At 40.1% G+C, this 15,329-nt stretch overlaps 1 protein-coding gene across 1 annotated transcript in view; it reads left to right on the forward strand.

Annotated features, from left to right (window-relative positions):
• The window catches only part of TFCP2L1 (transcription factor CP2 like 1), a 29,768-nt gene extending 16,277 nt beyond the window's left edge, over positions 1–13,491 (forward strand). Inside the window, exons 4-15 of the mRNA XM_031590619.2 lie at positions 1,060–1,165; positions 1,443–1,549; positions 2,119–2,271; positions 3,538–3,648; positions 5,382–5,473; positions 7,074–7,122; positions 7,221–7,314; positions 8,383–8,473; positions 9,142–9,242; positions 9,798–9,940; positions 11,641–11,692; positions 12,131–13,491. Coding sequence (XP_031446479.1) covers positions 1,060–1,165; positions 1,443–1,549; positions 2,119–2,271; positions 3,538–3,648; positions 5,382–5,473; positions 7,074–7,122; positions 7,221–7,314; positions 8,383–8,473; positions 9,142–9,242; positions 9,798–9,940; positions 11,641–11,692; positions 12,131–12,168 — 1,137 coding nt within the window. The 3' untranslated portion in view covers positions 12,169–13,491. The remainder of the gene's footprint in view (positions 1–1,059; positions 1,166–1,442; positions 1,550–2,118; positions 2,272–3,537; positions 3,649–5,381; positions 5,474–7,073; positions 7,123–7,220; positions 7,315–8,382; positions 8,474–9,141; positions 9,243–9,797; positions 9,941–11,640; positions 11,693–12,130) is intronic.
• Positions 13,492–15,329: the final 1,838 nt, after the last annotated feature.

Raw genomic sequence — 15,329 nt, forward strand, 5'->3', positions numbered from 1 at the left:
CTCTCCCAAATTCTTGGCTGTTCTGCCTCAGGATTTCTTACGAGAAGTTGGGACTAATTGCAAAATTTGAATTCCAATCTAGACTTCAATTGTCCAAGTTTAGGCAGGTCCGCACTTGGCTTTTGGCCCATTTCAGGAAGCATATGGATTTGGATTCCAATTTTGCAGGCATTCCCAGTGTGGCTTGCTTGCTTTGTAGCTTGGGTTTGATTTGGGCCTTTTTCAGGTTCACTGGCAAAATTTGCTCATTCATTCGATATGCAGGGCCCCAGTAGGAGCAGGGAATTGAGAAACTGGGAGGTAAGGGGCCATTATCTCATGCTAGTATAGCACTCTGAGTGTCCAAAAGGATTTATCATTTAGGGATACTTTGGACATGTCTGCCCTGGAGATTGCCCTTGTTCCAGCCCTTTGTCTCCAATTGTTGACGAGGATGCACCATTGCAGGCCAGAGCTGAAACTTCCCCTCTTGCAGTAGCTTTCCTATTCTGTACTCCTTTAACTACACTGGGCAAATTCATTGTCAACAACTGGTGGTTAATGGCTGGAATCAAGTTTATTTCCCACTGACAGGGTGTCTGGGCAGGTCAGCTCCACCGGTGCAGGGACAAGTGCACTGGCTTTCAGATGTTCTGATCAGGGTGGGACATACAGGGCATGGGGTATGTTACAGACACCTTAAATGCAAATTCCATGTGAGCCATTTTGGATGTGGAGGCAGTATAGTGATGTTTACATGGCATGACACCTACCATTAGGTGGACACTGCTATAGTGCTTCCAGACCAAAGCCCGGAGAGCTATGTAGGGCTGTGTTATTCAATGCAAGTGTGCCCTTTGAGAGGGAAATTATGTTGCTTTCTTGCTCCATGGGTCTCTTAGGAATGTGGGAAACGTGAAAATGGGTCTTTTAGGGGAAACCTCTGCTCTCATCGTGAATGGGGGTTAAAAACACGTAGAAGTAACAGATCAGCTTCTACTCCTACACTGGAAAACCAGAGTCATCTCAAGAGAAGGGCCTCTAGATCATGTTGTTCACCTTGCCATCTTCTCTTAACAGAGTATAATTCGTGTCGTTTTCCATGACCGACGCCTGCAATACACAGAGCATCAGCAGCTGGAGGGTTGGAGGTGGAGTCGGCCTGGGGACCGCATCCTTGATATAGGTGAGACTATTTCATTTTAGTTCTTTTGCAGAGTTGGGAAGTGAAGTGCTGAATGCTGTACCACGTGTTTTTATGTGTTGTTTGTTTGGTTTTTTTTAAATATACTCCTCTCTTAGGAAACCTATATGCTTTGGGTGGGAAATAGATCCAGGACTGTAGGTCACAAATAGATATATCATGGATGGCTTGGCTTTTCACATGCATCTCGTAATTGTATAGAAATGCTTTCTCTTCTTCAGTGTAATATTTTTAAAATTTTAGGGGTTTTCTTCTACAGATATTCCGCTGTCAGTTGGAATCTTGGATCCCAGGGCCAGCCCCACGCAGTTGAACACCGTTGAATTTCTGTGGGATCCATCAAAGAGAGCCTCAGCATTCATTCAGGTAAGAGAGAAGTGATATTCGTTGTAAATACAGCGATGGGGTATTTACAAAGACCTGGAGGGTTAAAATAGCCAGCACACGAAGAAGAGAGAAAGGTGCTAACAATAGGATACTTTCTAGTTACTTGCTAGTTTTGAAGTAGTATCTGCTCTAGCTGGGCTATTTAGAAGAAATGAAAAAAAAGAAATCCACATTGATGTTGCTTTCTGAGCATGAGTTCTGTCTGGAGGAAGCTGTTCACAGCCTGTTAGTTTTGCTTGCTGTCCTTGTTCATGAGTATTTCTCATCTGAAATGCAAACTGTCTGTTTTTAATCTGTATGTGGGATTTACTTAAGTCAAAGGATGCTTTTTCTGGTGCCCTGTTTCCCTCTAGGATTCTTATTCTTCTATTCTTTTTTTTTACTTGAGGAACAGAAATGAAAATATTTTGAACCCTTCTGTGTCTTAGTTTCTAAGGAGGAGTCAAAACCTCATGTTCAGGCAACCCTGCAAGTTCAGGGAGTCTAAAACTCATTTTTTTACAGCTTTGAACACTCTCCAGAGATGAGCACAGCTTTTGTTTTCCCAGGTGCATTGTATCAGCACAGAATTTACTCCACGGAAACATGGAGGAGAGAAGGGAGTGCCTTTCCGGGTGCAAATCGACACCTTTAAGCAGAATGAAAATGGTGAATACACAGAACATTTGCATTCTGCCAGCTGCCAGATCAAGGTGTTCAAGGTGAGAAGTAATTTTGGCTTTGTCTTTGTCATCAACTACATTAAAGAAAAGTTAACAGTTAAATTCAGATTGTAAACTGTGAAGGAGTAGTGCCAATAGCACAGTAAAAAAACAGAGACTTTCAACTGGATATGCTTAAAATCTTAAACAGAACTCTTGCACACAAAACAACATAAGCCCTGAACTACACAGCAATTCTAGTTAAATTTGAATAACCTGAGTGTCATGCTGACACTGGTGCCAGTCCACTGTGCCTTGAACAGTACGCACATGGAGATCTGGGCTGTGCAGCTGTCTTAAATTATACTGAATGAAAACCAAGAACTCAAACCTTGACTAATTGAAATGAAAACCCATCAGATGGGTGTCGGTGCACAAAATAAATCTCTGTGTAATACAGTTGAGTAGTGTCTAGAAGCATTGCCTTTTTCTAGTTCTTGTTCTGACAGTGATGTATAGGTAGGTATCTCTGCTATGCAGGGAGATTGGGACTAGATGGTCTTAAAGGTCCCTTCCAACCCAAACCATTCTATGATTCTGTGATTCTGTGTATCATCAGTGATACAAGACATAGTCCAGATTCTAAGGAATATAGATGATACTGTTTTAAGTCATTTTGAGTCAACATATTATGCTGACAATTTTCAGGATATATCCATTGTGTTTGAATGTCTCCAGGCAATTAAGAAAGCATGGGCATCGCCAGTTTCTTTGATTCAATCTTCCATAAACAATGAAAGTGTAACTTCGAGATCTTAAGTACCCTTTGCTTTTTGCCACACAATTCATCTCATTGCTACTTGGAGGAGAGAAAGATGATTGTGTACATCTCCGAAGCTCCTAAATGGACATGGCAAACATGGAGCCACTTAACAAGATTTTTGTAGCCCTGTTTGCTTGAAGGGTCTGTGCTCCACTTCTCCTACAAGCAATGTCTTTCCTGTTCCTGAAGAGATGGTGCAAAAGCAGTTGAAGTGCATAACTTAGAGGGTTCGTGATCTGAAATAGTTATCAAATCTCAAGATTGTGATCATTTTATTTTGGAATTGCAGTAGGAGTTAATTGGGAGGTGATGGTGTTATAGAAACAGTTGAGATGTTAGATTACTTTTTCTGACTGGAAAATGCAGATCTGGTCTTGCTCCGTATGTGGAGCCCCCATAAATCTTAAGGAGTCTTCTGTGAACAGATCAGAAAAAATCTGTTGGCTTCTGTTTCCAAACTTGTAATACTTGGCATAAGGCAAAGCTTGTGCTTGTGCTTATAGCCTAAAGGAGCAGACAGAAAACAGAAGACTGACAGGGAAAAAATGGAGAAGAAGACCACCCAAGAGAAGGAGAAGTATCAGCCTTCTTATGAGACAACTATTCTCACAGAGGTAAAATGTTTTAAACATATGTCGTACTACTTCAGCATATTGGGAAACAGATTTCAGAGCAAATGCAGTCTAACTGAGCCTTGGAGATTCTTGTGGGAACTGTTACACCAAGATCTGATGGAACCAGAGAGCTTGGTGAAATTATAACATGTCTCTCACTGCTGAAGTTTATAAAAGATGTCAAACTTTCCTGTGTTTCAGGGTATAAACCAGCCCTTTACAGCCTGTGTTTAAAAGAAACATTTTCTCTATCCTCTGCCATGCTTCTGGGCACTTGTTATGGCACACAGATGCCAACTGTATGAGGTATTTTCTTCAGAACTGTCTGGCACAGGCTCGTGTTGGACATGGGGCCACTGAACACATGAATAGCCTGACTGATTAAATTATCAATCTGCTTTTCTGTTATTGTTCCTTGGAGGCTACTGTCAAATACCAGCTCTTAGATTCTGGCTCGCTCTCTAGGAATATCTGAATGTCGTATGTTCTCTGGATGTGACTGTCTTCCAGGATAGAGATTAACGTGTTAACCCCCGTCCCCTCATTGCAAAGATGTACGTATAAGCTCATCCCAGGCTGCAGGATTACTAAGCAAAGGGGCTCAAAACAATAAGTTTAAAAGCACTGTTCCATCTCTCTGTGGGAATGTTTTGTAGTTTGATTTAATTCTTTTATTATTATTATTATTATTTTTATCTTGAAGTAGCTTGCTGGACTTCTGAAATTGAGGATTTTTTTCTTAATTTATGTAAACTTCCTGTGAGATCCAGCCCTTCCCACTCAATTTTCCTCAAGTTGCCAGAAGCAACCAGGGTGTTTTCTAGCTCACCATGGTGATTGTTAATGAGGCTGTTGTGTACACAGACTTAATTCTACTGAGTTGGCAGATCCTAAACTCTTGCTGTTAGCTCTGATACACTTTGACATATTGCACAGGGAAATGTGGGTTGCTAAAGAGTTAAATATTTGCTAGTGCTGTATGTGGAGATAATAAAACTCCAAAACTCCAGCTTGTCTTCTTTTTATCATTACAAACAAGGATCCTGCAGAGCATTTTCTTGAGCTCTTGATGGCAGGGGTTTCTACAGGGCTAGATTTCTCCTACTGATTACTGTGGCATAAATACAGAGCAGAGTCACCAGGTCTAGCTGGTTGCTCTGGCTTTATGATGAAGTATAGAATTTGTCCTAAGTTTGTGAAGGCTTTTAGTAGCTTTGTGTCTGTTTTATCTTAAACTTTTTCCTATGTAATAAGCATTTATATCTTGAGCTTTTCAACTAATAGCCAAAGGTTTTAACAGGCTGGTTCAAATTCTGCTTTTTCACTGGTATAAACCTGAAGCAATGCCACTGGAGCGTATTTGTCACTCTTGTCTGGATTTAATTAGGGATACATAATTGAGACCAGTGGTATTTCTGTATCATTGCTGCTTTCAGTCTGAGTTGACTTACTGGCGTTGCTCTGACTTACAGCTGTGCACACTTTGGCCCAGTGTTATTTGGGGACAGGCTTTGTGAAATGGGAGAAATGTGGAATGCACAACTGGAATCAATCTGGCCCCCTGACAGCCTGCTTGGAGTGCAGCGTAGGATCCATGGCCCGTCTCCTCCTCCCAGCAGGAGCGATGAGCTGAAGTTAGTGGTGTGGCAACAGCATGAATGTGGTATGAGAGGAGAATCGAATCCTTTATTTCCAACCTCATGAAAGTATCCCCGCTGCCTTTCTTCCAACAGTGCTCTCCCTGGCCCGATCTGCCTTATCAAATGAACAGTGCTCCATCTCCAAGCTACAACAGTTCTCCAAACAGTTTCAACCTTGGAGATGGGTATGTAACAAATAAATGCTTTATCTTCTCTGTTGATTTGGTAGCCTTTGGGTATGTTTCATGTATCCAGGCATTTCGTATCCTGGAAGAGTTCAAGGAGCAGTTTAGCTTCTGAGCACCCTTCTTAGAAAGGGAGAGAGATTCTTCACAAAGATTTTAAGACCTTGCAGGCAAAAATTCCCCATAATGCAGAGGCCTGTTTGTATTCCCACTGCTTGTGTGATGTCTGGGAATAGATCTACAGAGAACCACCAGGGCAATTCCTGCCATGAATTTCCTCTCTTACTTTTCTGTGGAAGTCAGGAAACACACTATGCACTGTTCCAGCAATTCCTGCTATCTTCCAACAATAGTGTGAGGGGCATTCAGCATCTCTTCAGAGCTGGTATTACTCCCCTTTTATCTTTAGATGGTGTGCTGCATTCCCAATTGAATGTGATTTCAAGAAGCTGTATGGAGGAGTAAAACAGCTTGAATTCTAAGAAACCATTCAAGAATGAAGGATAAAAAAGGAGACATGTTTAATTCATTGATATTGCCATCATAAAGAAATAATTTTGATGGTTCTAAAATATGCAAGATGATTGTTGATGACTGAAATACACAGCAGTGAAATTCTCAGTCATCTCTGCAACACATTTTCCCTTTGTACGTTGGTGTAGCCCTTTCCATTCCTCCTTCCGGACTCTTCAACTTTGTTAGATTCCCATATAAGTTGTTAATTAATTGATTTCTTGCCACAGATTTTCAGTGAGCAACTTCAACCTATGAATAAAGTTGGGCACTGAAATGGCAGAAAGCAGTGTTAGCACAGAGAACTCCTGAGCATTTTTTAGCCAGTGGTAGATTGTTAATCCTATGGGAAAATGCTCAGATTGGATATAAGGAAAAATTTATTCTCTGAAAGAGTGGTGAAGTATTGGAACAGGCTGCCCAGAGATGTTGTCCCTGGAGGTGTTCAAGAAAAGGGTAGATGTGGCACTGAGGATTTAGTGGGCATGGGTGATGGGTTGATGGCTGGACTAGGTGATCTTAGTGGTCTTTTTTATCCTTTATGATTCTATGAAAATCTTATCAATATTTTGAGAGACTATTAGAAATGTGTTTTTGTCTAATCCAGTTAACTTGCAGATTACTATGATTAAAATAACACCAGGGCTGAATTAGAAAACTCTTTATTATTCAAATTTAGTAAGAATTTGTATTAGACAATGTTAGAGGGTTTCTTGCTGATAGAATGGTTGAGTTCAGCCATGCTGGTGGGTCACAACTTGCGTAATTAGATGGGATCATGTTACTTGTATGGAATACCTTGAATGAGATCACTGAACTGAGGTTTTTCTCTCAATGTTGCGTAGGAGCTCAACTGAGCAACAAAAAGCTCAAGCAGATATTCAATTAGTTCTTTTTTGTCCTTGGTCTGGATTTTGGGCACCTTTTTAAAAATCTGGTAGAAGTGAAAGCCAAGTTGGTATGTGACTTGTAACAGTTGAGCCAAATAGAGAAGGGGGAGGAGGTTGAGCACTGCAATGCAAAATTTAAAATAATGTTGTTTTTCTTTTTTTTTTCTTCTCTTCCAACTTCATGCAATTTTTTTTAGCAACAGTTCTCCAACCCACCAAGTGGAGCTCCTGCCTCCCAGCAATGATGTAAGTATTTGAGATCATGTTAATGTGGTGCTTTTCTTTTTTAGGACACTGGTGAACACAGTTCATTTCAAGACCTTCTTATTCTTTTTGCAATGTAGCATCTCCTTCCTTCTGCTTCTATTCAAGATGCCCAGCAGTGGCTTCATCGTAATAGGTTCTCTCCATTCTGTAGACTCTTCTCAAGTTTTTCGGGTGAGTTTAAATAATCTAATTATTTTGTCTTTATTCTCTCTTTTAAGTCCAGCTCATGCTCCCTATCAGTAGCATCTGCTGCTGGCCAGTATTGGTGGGTTCACTGATCTGATCCAGTATACTTGTTCTTTTGTTCTTAGATTGCTTAGCATTTGCTAAAACACACACTGTAGAAATAAAGGAAGTGAAGTTGGAAGGGACTTCTTGAGTTCTTTAGCTCCAACACATTGCTTGAAGGAAGTCCAGTTAGATCAAATTGCTTAGGGCCACGTGCAGTTGCATTCCTAGTATCTCCAAGGCTGGGCAATCCATGATTTAGACTAGGTATCAGGAAGAAATTCTGTACTGTGAGGGTTGGTGAGACACTGGAACAGGTTGCCCAGTGAGGCTGTGGATGCCCCCTCCCTGGACACATTCAAGACCAGGCTGGATGGGGCTGTGAGCAACCTGGTCTAGAGGGAGGTGTCTCTGCCTATAGCAGGCGGTTGGAACTAGAAGATCTTAAAAGTCCCTTCCAACCTAAATCATTCCATGATTCTGTGATCTGTATAATCTCTTCAAATACTTGATTAGCGAAAAAAAAATTCCCTATTACTTGATCTGTATTTTTGCCATCTTCCAACTTCTGTTCACTGTCTCTTGCCCTGTCATTGTGCACCTTTCAGAAGAATCTGGCTCCATCTTTGCTGTACCCTTCCATTAGGTAGTTGTACACATCAGTAAGATGGTGGAATGGGGTAGTATTAAAGACATTGAAGCCTTGAGGGGCCTTTCTCTGAGGCAGTCTGGTGAATGTGGCAGTCAAAAAAAATTGAGACATTTAATGAAGCTGGTTTCTGTGTTGGCTTGAATATCTTCCTGTGGACCACTGCTCTTTTGATGGCTTCTCACACTCTGTTTCTCAATGATTGATTTGTAGCGTACAACTCTCTGAGTTTGCAGCCTGTCCAATCTGTCTAATTTAATTTTGTGGATTCCCTTTCCCTTCCCTCTCCTGTTGCCCATACATGCAATTTGGAAGCTAAGATTTGTTTAACTTCTGAAAAAAAATCAATTTGAAATATGTAGGTGCTGACTTACTGAAGATGTCCAAAGAAGATTTTGTTCAAATCTGTGGGCCTGCTGATGGAATTCGGCTGTTTAATGCAATCAAAGGAAGGTTTGTACTTCTTCCTTCCTACTTTCCTTGTTATGGCAGCACCATTTGATACACTTCTAGTGTTAATTATAAGTTAATCCTAGAGCTGTAGCACTTAGACCTCCTTTTAACACCTCAAAAGGTAGTTTTAAAGGCTGGAGATGACAATGGTATTCAAATCCAAGCAGAGATCAGAAATGCTACCAAACTCTCACCCGGGTTAAAAATGAAGGAGTATAATGTGGATCTCCAGTGGTTTATTTGCTATCAGCTGATAGTTTGCATCTCCTTCATATGTGACACAGCCTATAATACTCCATCTTGCATCTCCATCACATATAACAAACAAACAAAAAAATAAATGTCTCTAAAATTTAATTTAAATGGCAACAACATCTTAAATTCTTCATCTGGTCAGAATTTAAATCAATAAAGAAGGGTTTGATGAACTGCTTTGCAAATGCTGAATACTGTTTATTCTTCTCCATCCCTGAAGGAGGTTAAGGTGCTCTGCAGTTTGCCACCACCTCCCAAAGGGCCTCCTACATTGTTTAGCCACCAGAATCAAGGCTATTCTTCTTAGTTGGTTATTTATGCACAGTCTGGATGATTCTGTCTATCAATGTTTGGACCTGAGTGGAACAATTTTAGATCTTAGTAACTCATTACTATCTTTTAATAATCCATAGAAATGTAAGGCCCAAGATGACAATTTATGTCTGTCAAGAACCAGAGCAAAACAGATCCCATCTCCACCAAAAAAGAGAGAATGGAGATGGCAGTCTTTGTGGTAAGCTTTTATGTATGGATTTTGTTTGCTGAAAAGACTACTTTCTGCCTGAGCTCTGTTGCACGGTACAGCTTGGTATCCTATGTGTTTAAAGAGGCCCCGTTTATCCCAGTTTTGATACTGTTAGGTTATACCTAACATCTAATATATAACATCTAATAAAATAATACTTATATAAAACATCTCATAATGTATTTTTCTACTTATCAGAAGCTTAAAATGTCAAAATTTAAAAGTAGATTATCCAACAATACTAACATCCCTGTAAGATTATTCTTTTCTTGTGCCCTATGATATTTGTTTTCATTAGTCCCTGTGATTTTCTCTGGGCAAATTTGACATTGGCTTTATTTGCCTGATGAACCCAAATATTAAGTATTCTACAAATCATCAAGCAGCTTATTTGGATCATCTTTGAATATATTAAGCTTGCTTATTTACTGTCAGGATTTGAACCTTGATCTTAAACCCTTTGGTTGTTGATAGTGAACTTCTTGGTGTTATCTGTAATTATTACTCTACAGTTACTCTATAATTACTTTCAACTTGTTGCAGTATATCATGCAATCTTCTTGGAAGAGCTGACCACCTTGGAATTAATGGAGAAGATTGCAAACTTGTACAGCATTTCTCCACAGCAGATAAATCGAATCTATCGTCAGGGACCGACAGGGATCCATGTATTAGTGAGCAATGAGGTAAGGGTTTAAAGCAAACTATCAGGGCTGTAACAGCTGTCTGACTTCTTGAACTAAGAATGGGCTTTTAAATTATGGAATGAATTTTCAAGGAAACTTTGCAAGATAATTAATCCCAAAAAGTTAAAGCAAGTAACTTATATCATTCATGCATAACGTTGACTTTGGTGTGATTTTAAAGTTTTTGTGTTATAGAACATATATTTCCTTTTCATTTTGGCCGCTTACACAAATTCCTAAATGAAGTGAGATACTTTAGAAATGAATAGGAAAGTTTTCTGGAGAAGACAAGTTTGCAAATCTTTAGGGCAATTAATCTTACATCTTGGCCAGTCATTAGAGCCAAGTAATGACTGACTGACTACCAGGTCAGAGTTAGTGCTGTGTAAATGCACACTATGATTTCATGAACCTCTGCTAACTGCTTGTGTCCCATTATATGATGGCTTAATTTAGTCCATTCCATTAACTTGTAGGTTAATAGCGAGTTGCCCTTCTTCCTCTTTTCCCCCCCTTAACTGACTTGCTTATTAATGCGCCAGAATCACTTAGGGAGCTTCATATGTAAGAAACATTTTTAAAACAAATGAAGCAGAGCATAGGTCTCAACAGGAGCCTAAAATGAAGGGCGTAATGCTTATTCCTGAAGTCTCCTTGCTATTTCAGCCTGATTAAATCTGAAACCTTAATGCTTTATGGACGTGAAGTGCTTGAAGGCAACTCTTGGTAGGGGAATTGCCTGAACTAGCTTAGGTATAAGGCTCTAACTATTTACTTAAGTCAATTATTAACAATGCCTATTGCTTTATTTTTGTGAGTTTGGGTTGTTTGTTTTTTTTTTCCTTGTTCTGGTAGTGTAGTGGCAAGAGTGAGGCTCTGTATGAATGTACTTCATGCATCATTAGATGCAGGCACACAGACTGGCCAGTGAAGTTTGATTTGCAGGATTAGGTGAAGAGGGTGTTTATTGTGAGAGCTTGCAGCTGGAAAGTGCTCTACTCTATATACTGAATATTGTTCAGTAGTTAGGAGAAAGGTTTTGAATAAAGCTGGATTTTCTGGCTGATCATAGAGTGGTTCTGATAATCTCCATTAACCACTGAGTCACAGCATTTCTAGCTACTGTCTGGTCAAAATAACTGGTTGGACACTTCTGAAATGACTTCATATTAACAATATTTCTGTACTCAGCAAGGAGCATATTTCTCAGGGCAGGACACCTCTAGGTATTGTCCCAGAGCCTAATGTAAACACAACTGAGTTTTATTGTTCTGCTGAATGTGTGCATGTATACAAACACCTGTGTGTATGTGTGTATTACGCTTGCTGGCTTTTAGGAGAGGGCCTGTCTTCAGACTGAAATGGTGTAGCATCATTTAAAGATTATGTCTCTTAACGGACTTAATAGATTAGCTGGAGTGTTGAAAGAAATTGCAGGATCAGGAGCTGCAAATAGGATGGGTAAAATGCTGAACCAGCCAGATAGTTCCAGGCAAAGCACTTCAATGTAAGTTTCTCTTAAGCACATTAGCACCTGCAAGGACCTCATGTACTTCTAATAATCTATGGACAGGATTACTGAGAAATATATAGACACTAGGTTTTGTTTAAGAACTTTTTCTTTAAATTTAGTATTGACACTGAAAAAAACTTGAATTAAATGGCTAAAAACATTGTGGTTTTTTTCTTCTTCCCTTCAGATGGTGCAAAACTTCCAGGATGAATCTTGTTTCGTTATCAGCACATTGAAAGGTAACTATTGGTGCTCTTATTACATGATTCTAAAGATACTTTCTCTGTTCAATGGAACTAAACTTTTGCTAGTGTCCTGAAGAGGGCAAAAATTAATGTAATTTTTGAAGTAAGTCAAGAAGTTGCATCAATTTACTGATAGACTGATATGTATTTTCCTTTCTTACACTGTTACAAGATTTCCGTAATTCCACCAGCACCTCTGACATAAATGAGCAGAAAGTCTTAAAGCAAAGAGGAATGCTAGTATGTTATTGTTTTGGGTTTTTTAAATGTAAATGATGTAAATGCTTTGACCTAGATGTTCAGCATTGAATGTCATGAATGGATTGTGGAACAAGAATGCAAACTAGTGAAAACTACGAAAATCTGGAGTTATTCATCTGTGTTGTTTTCTAAAATTGATGAAAAAAATGCTTTGCATTTTCTTTGTTACAGCTGAAAGCAATGATGGCTACCACATCATTTTAAAATGACCCTGCTGCACAGAAAGACTTTGACAGCCTAAAATTTAGTGCCTCACTGAGATTGCTACAACCTAGACTGGAAACATGAAGAACCTTCTGGATAAAATGCTCCTATGAACTAAGAATTACCAAACAGCTTAAGGAAAAACTTGCTTTTGCAGATATTCTTTTTTTTCTTTTTTTTTCTTTGTTTTGAACCTGAAGTTGAGAACACTCTCAAAGCTTGTACATGTTTCTTCCTCCCTCCCTTCCTCTACGGTCTTAAAAACTGAGGTTTCTGCATATTGCTTAGAAACATCTGCCTTGTACTAAAGGGAAAGATAAACAAAAAAACATTCTCTAGACCCCTCATGGTTGGGTGAATTGATTTATTTACAGTTCTGAATGTGGCTTGTTTTTGTTGGTTTTTTTTTTTTTGCTTTCACCACACACCCCATTGCAGATGAACATAGGCTCCCTGGGGATCCTCTTTTACTCTTTGAGGTGGAAGGCTCGGGGCTTAATCCTGCATCAGACTGAGCAATGCAGAGAATAGAATTGATGCCCAGTCCCTACTCAGAGTGTCAATCCTGGAATCTTGAAATTAGCTGCTTTCCACCTGTAGATATGCTTAAAGTCAATAGACCTTGGTCTGACCTGACAGAGCTTCTTTAACATCCATCCAACAGAACAGTTTTACAGGGTTCACGGGGGAACGTACAACCTGAGGCGAGCAGTTCAGTAGTGTATTCTATCTTGAGCCTTAAAATAATCTCCTTGAATTGAGTGTACGAGAATTTACCGCGGAAATGTTTTGAATATTGAAAGCTACAGAGCTGTTGACAAATTCATACCATGGGCTTATTCCACGCTACAAAGTGTTAATTAACTGCTATCTTTAACTGTGACTGGGAATTAGTTTTTTTGATCCTAGTGAGTAGTTAGGAGGAGAAAATTAGTACAGTATGTAAAACAGTGTTCAGATTGAGCGTGGGTAATGGATCATCTTAGTTGCTGCTTCTTGTATTCTTGTTTTTTCACTCTTGTCTCCTGTTTCAAATATTCTCAACTATTCTCAACCCCACCCTCTCGTGGTCTTTTGGGAAACCATCCAGGCTCCAGTAGCTAAAAAAAGTGGCTTCCACTGATGTCCAAAGGCAAACTGAATCACACCCTTCTTGCATGGAGTGAGTCTTTTGGTTTTTTGGCAGGTAATTAATAAGGCTGTCTCCCAAACCAAATGGCCATCTAGCATCAAACTGTTCTACTTGAATCTTTCATTTCACCTAGGTTGAAAGCTGAAATACCAAAAACTTTCCTGGAATGGAATTTTTTTATTTTTTATTTTTTTAATGAGAAATAATCAGTTGGAAAACGCTAAATAAAATGCTCTAGCGTTTTGAAATGGAAATATTTAATTAAATCCATTTGACCCTTAATGCAGCATGGGTTTCAGCTACTGGTTCAGACCTCAGAAATTACCATTCAAGTGCCTTGAGCGCCATGTCTCCCTTGGGGTTGAACTTTTTGGCTGGATGTCAGATCCCATGATGTGCTTACTGCGGGTTCATCAAAGGGAGAATGCGTCACGAAGGCTGGAGGGGTGCCCGGGAGCTCAGCCTTCTGGGAGAGAAGGGGACGTGCAGACTGTGAATTACAGCTCCCAGCTGACACTGGAGGAATTCGGACAGACACGGATGGATATTTTTTTCTGACAGAAATGATGCGTTTCAAATTTTCCCTACAGAAATAAAGAGCAAAATACTGAGAAAAGCAACAGTTTTTTTCATTAAAAACATCAAGTTTTGTGCACAAACAACCACCCATCCCTACCAGTTTCTTTACACCAAAAATAATACTAGAATAGAAAACTATGTTACAATGGGAAGAGCTTCAGCCAACTTCTCTAATTGCATACTTAGGCACGATCTTGCACAACTGGCTGTCCTGATGCTCCATGAATTGTAGCATTTATCTGAAGGGACTCTCAGGCTTTGGGACATGGCAATTCCACCCCTTGAAGTAAGTGAAGGAACTTGAGGCTGCTTTGTTAAGGACCAGGCGGTGTAGGTGAGGAGGTTGCAAGTGGTTTCATGGAGTGAGGTGCGGCCAAACAGTGGCTGGGGGAGTCTTTGGGGGAAGAAGTGCCCTTTTGGAAGATGGAAAACATCATCTTTCTGAGAGAAAGCTGAGGCCACATGAAACTTGACCCTTGCATTGAAGTGAGATTGCAGCTGAAGGGGAGCCCATGTGTGACCAAAACCTTTATTTCTGATAAAACACTGGAACAGGCTTCTTAGAGAGGTGGTTGTTTCCCTATGCCTGTGAGTGGACATTTAGACAATGCCCTCAGTAACAGACTTTAACTATTGACTAGCCTGCAGTGGGCAGGCAGCTGGACTAGGTGATCTTAGAAGGTCCTTTTCAAGTGAACTATTCTATTCCTTTCTGTCTTCTCACCCTGATTGGGCAGTTCTTGCTGGCTGTTGTGTCACTTAAGCAGGTAGGAGTTTTGTCCCAAGGCGACCCACAGTGGAAGGCAGACCTCCCCTGCAGCTGCCCTCTCAGCTCAAAACTCCCCTAAAGAAGGAAGGCAGTTTCATTTCTTCCAGTATGCACTTGCTGCCAAGTGATGTAGGCACTATAGATACATCTGTGTTTCCTTCATCATCATCATCTATCCCTTTTCTGTCACTGCTCTGAGGAAAGTAAAGTACATAAATGATAGAAGTTGTGGTTATTGACCTGGACTGAATGATGTTGTAGATGTTCCTTATTCTGTCTGCAAGGCATACGTGTCACCAGGCACTGCAGCCTGCTCTGCATGCCATTACATACATGCCGTTGTGTACCAGGGCTGTTACCTCGTTTCTTTTACGGAAGATGCTTCAGAAGATTGGCTATGTTTTTTCATGCTTTCTTGTAATATTGGCCCAGTACTGTATAGCTGGCATAGCTGCTTGTGTATACAACTCACAGAGATGAATCTGACCTGATGAGAACAATTTAAAAGATTCATTGGAGTAGGTAGGAAGAGTGTAGTCAGTCGCTGATTCACTTGCACATGATGGCCCTGAAATTCTGGGGACATGGCAGTACTGAAACACAGCAGTGCAAAGGAAGGACAGAAACAGCGTTTCTCTCAAGGTTAGGAACTAAGGACTGTTCACTTATTTTTGAAGAGTATAACT

Source organism: Phasianus colchicus, chromosome 7 (assembly GCF_987193195.1).
Source record: "Phasianus colchicus chromosome 7, bPhaCol1.hap1.1, whole genome shotgun sequence".
Lineage (NCBI taxonomy): Eukaryota > Metazoa > Chordata > Aves > Galliformes > Phasianidae > Phasianus > Phasianus colchicus.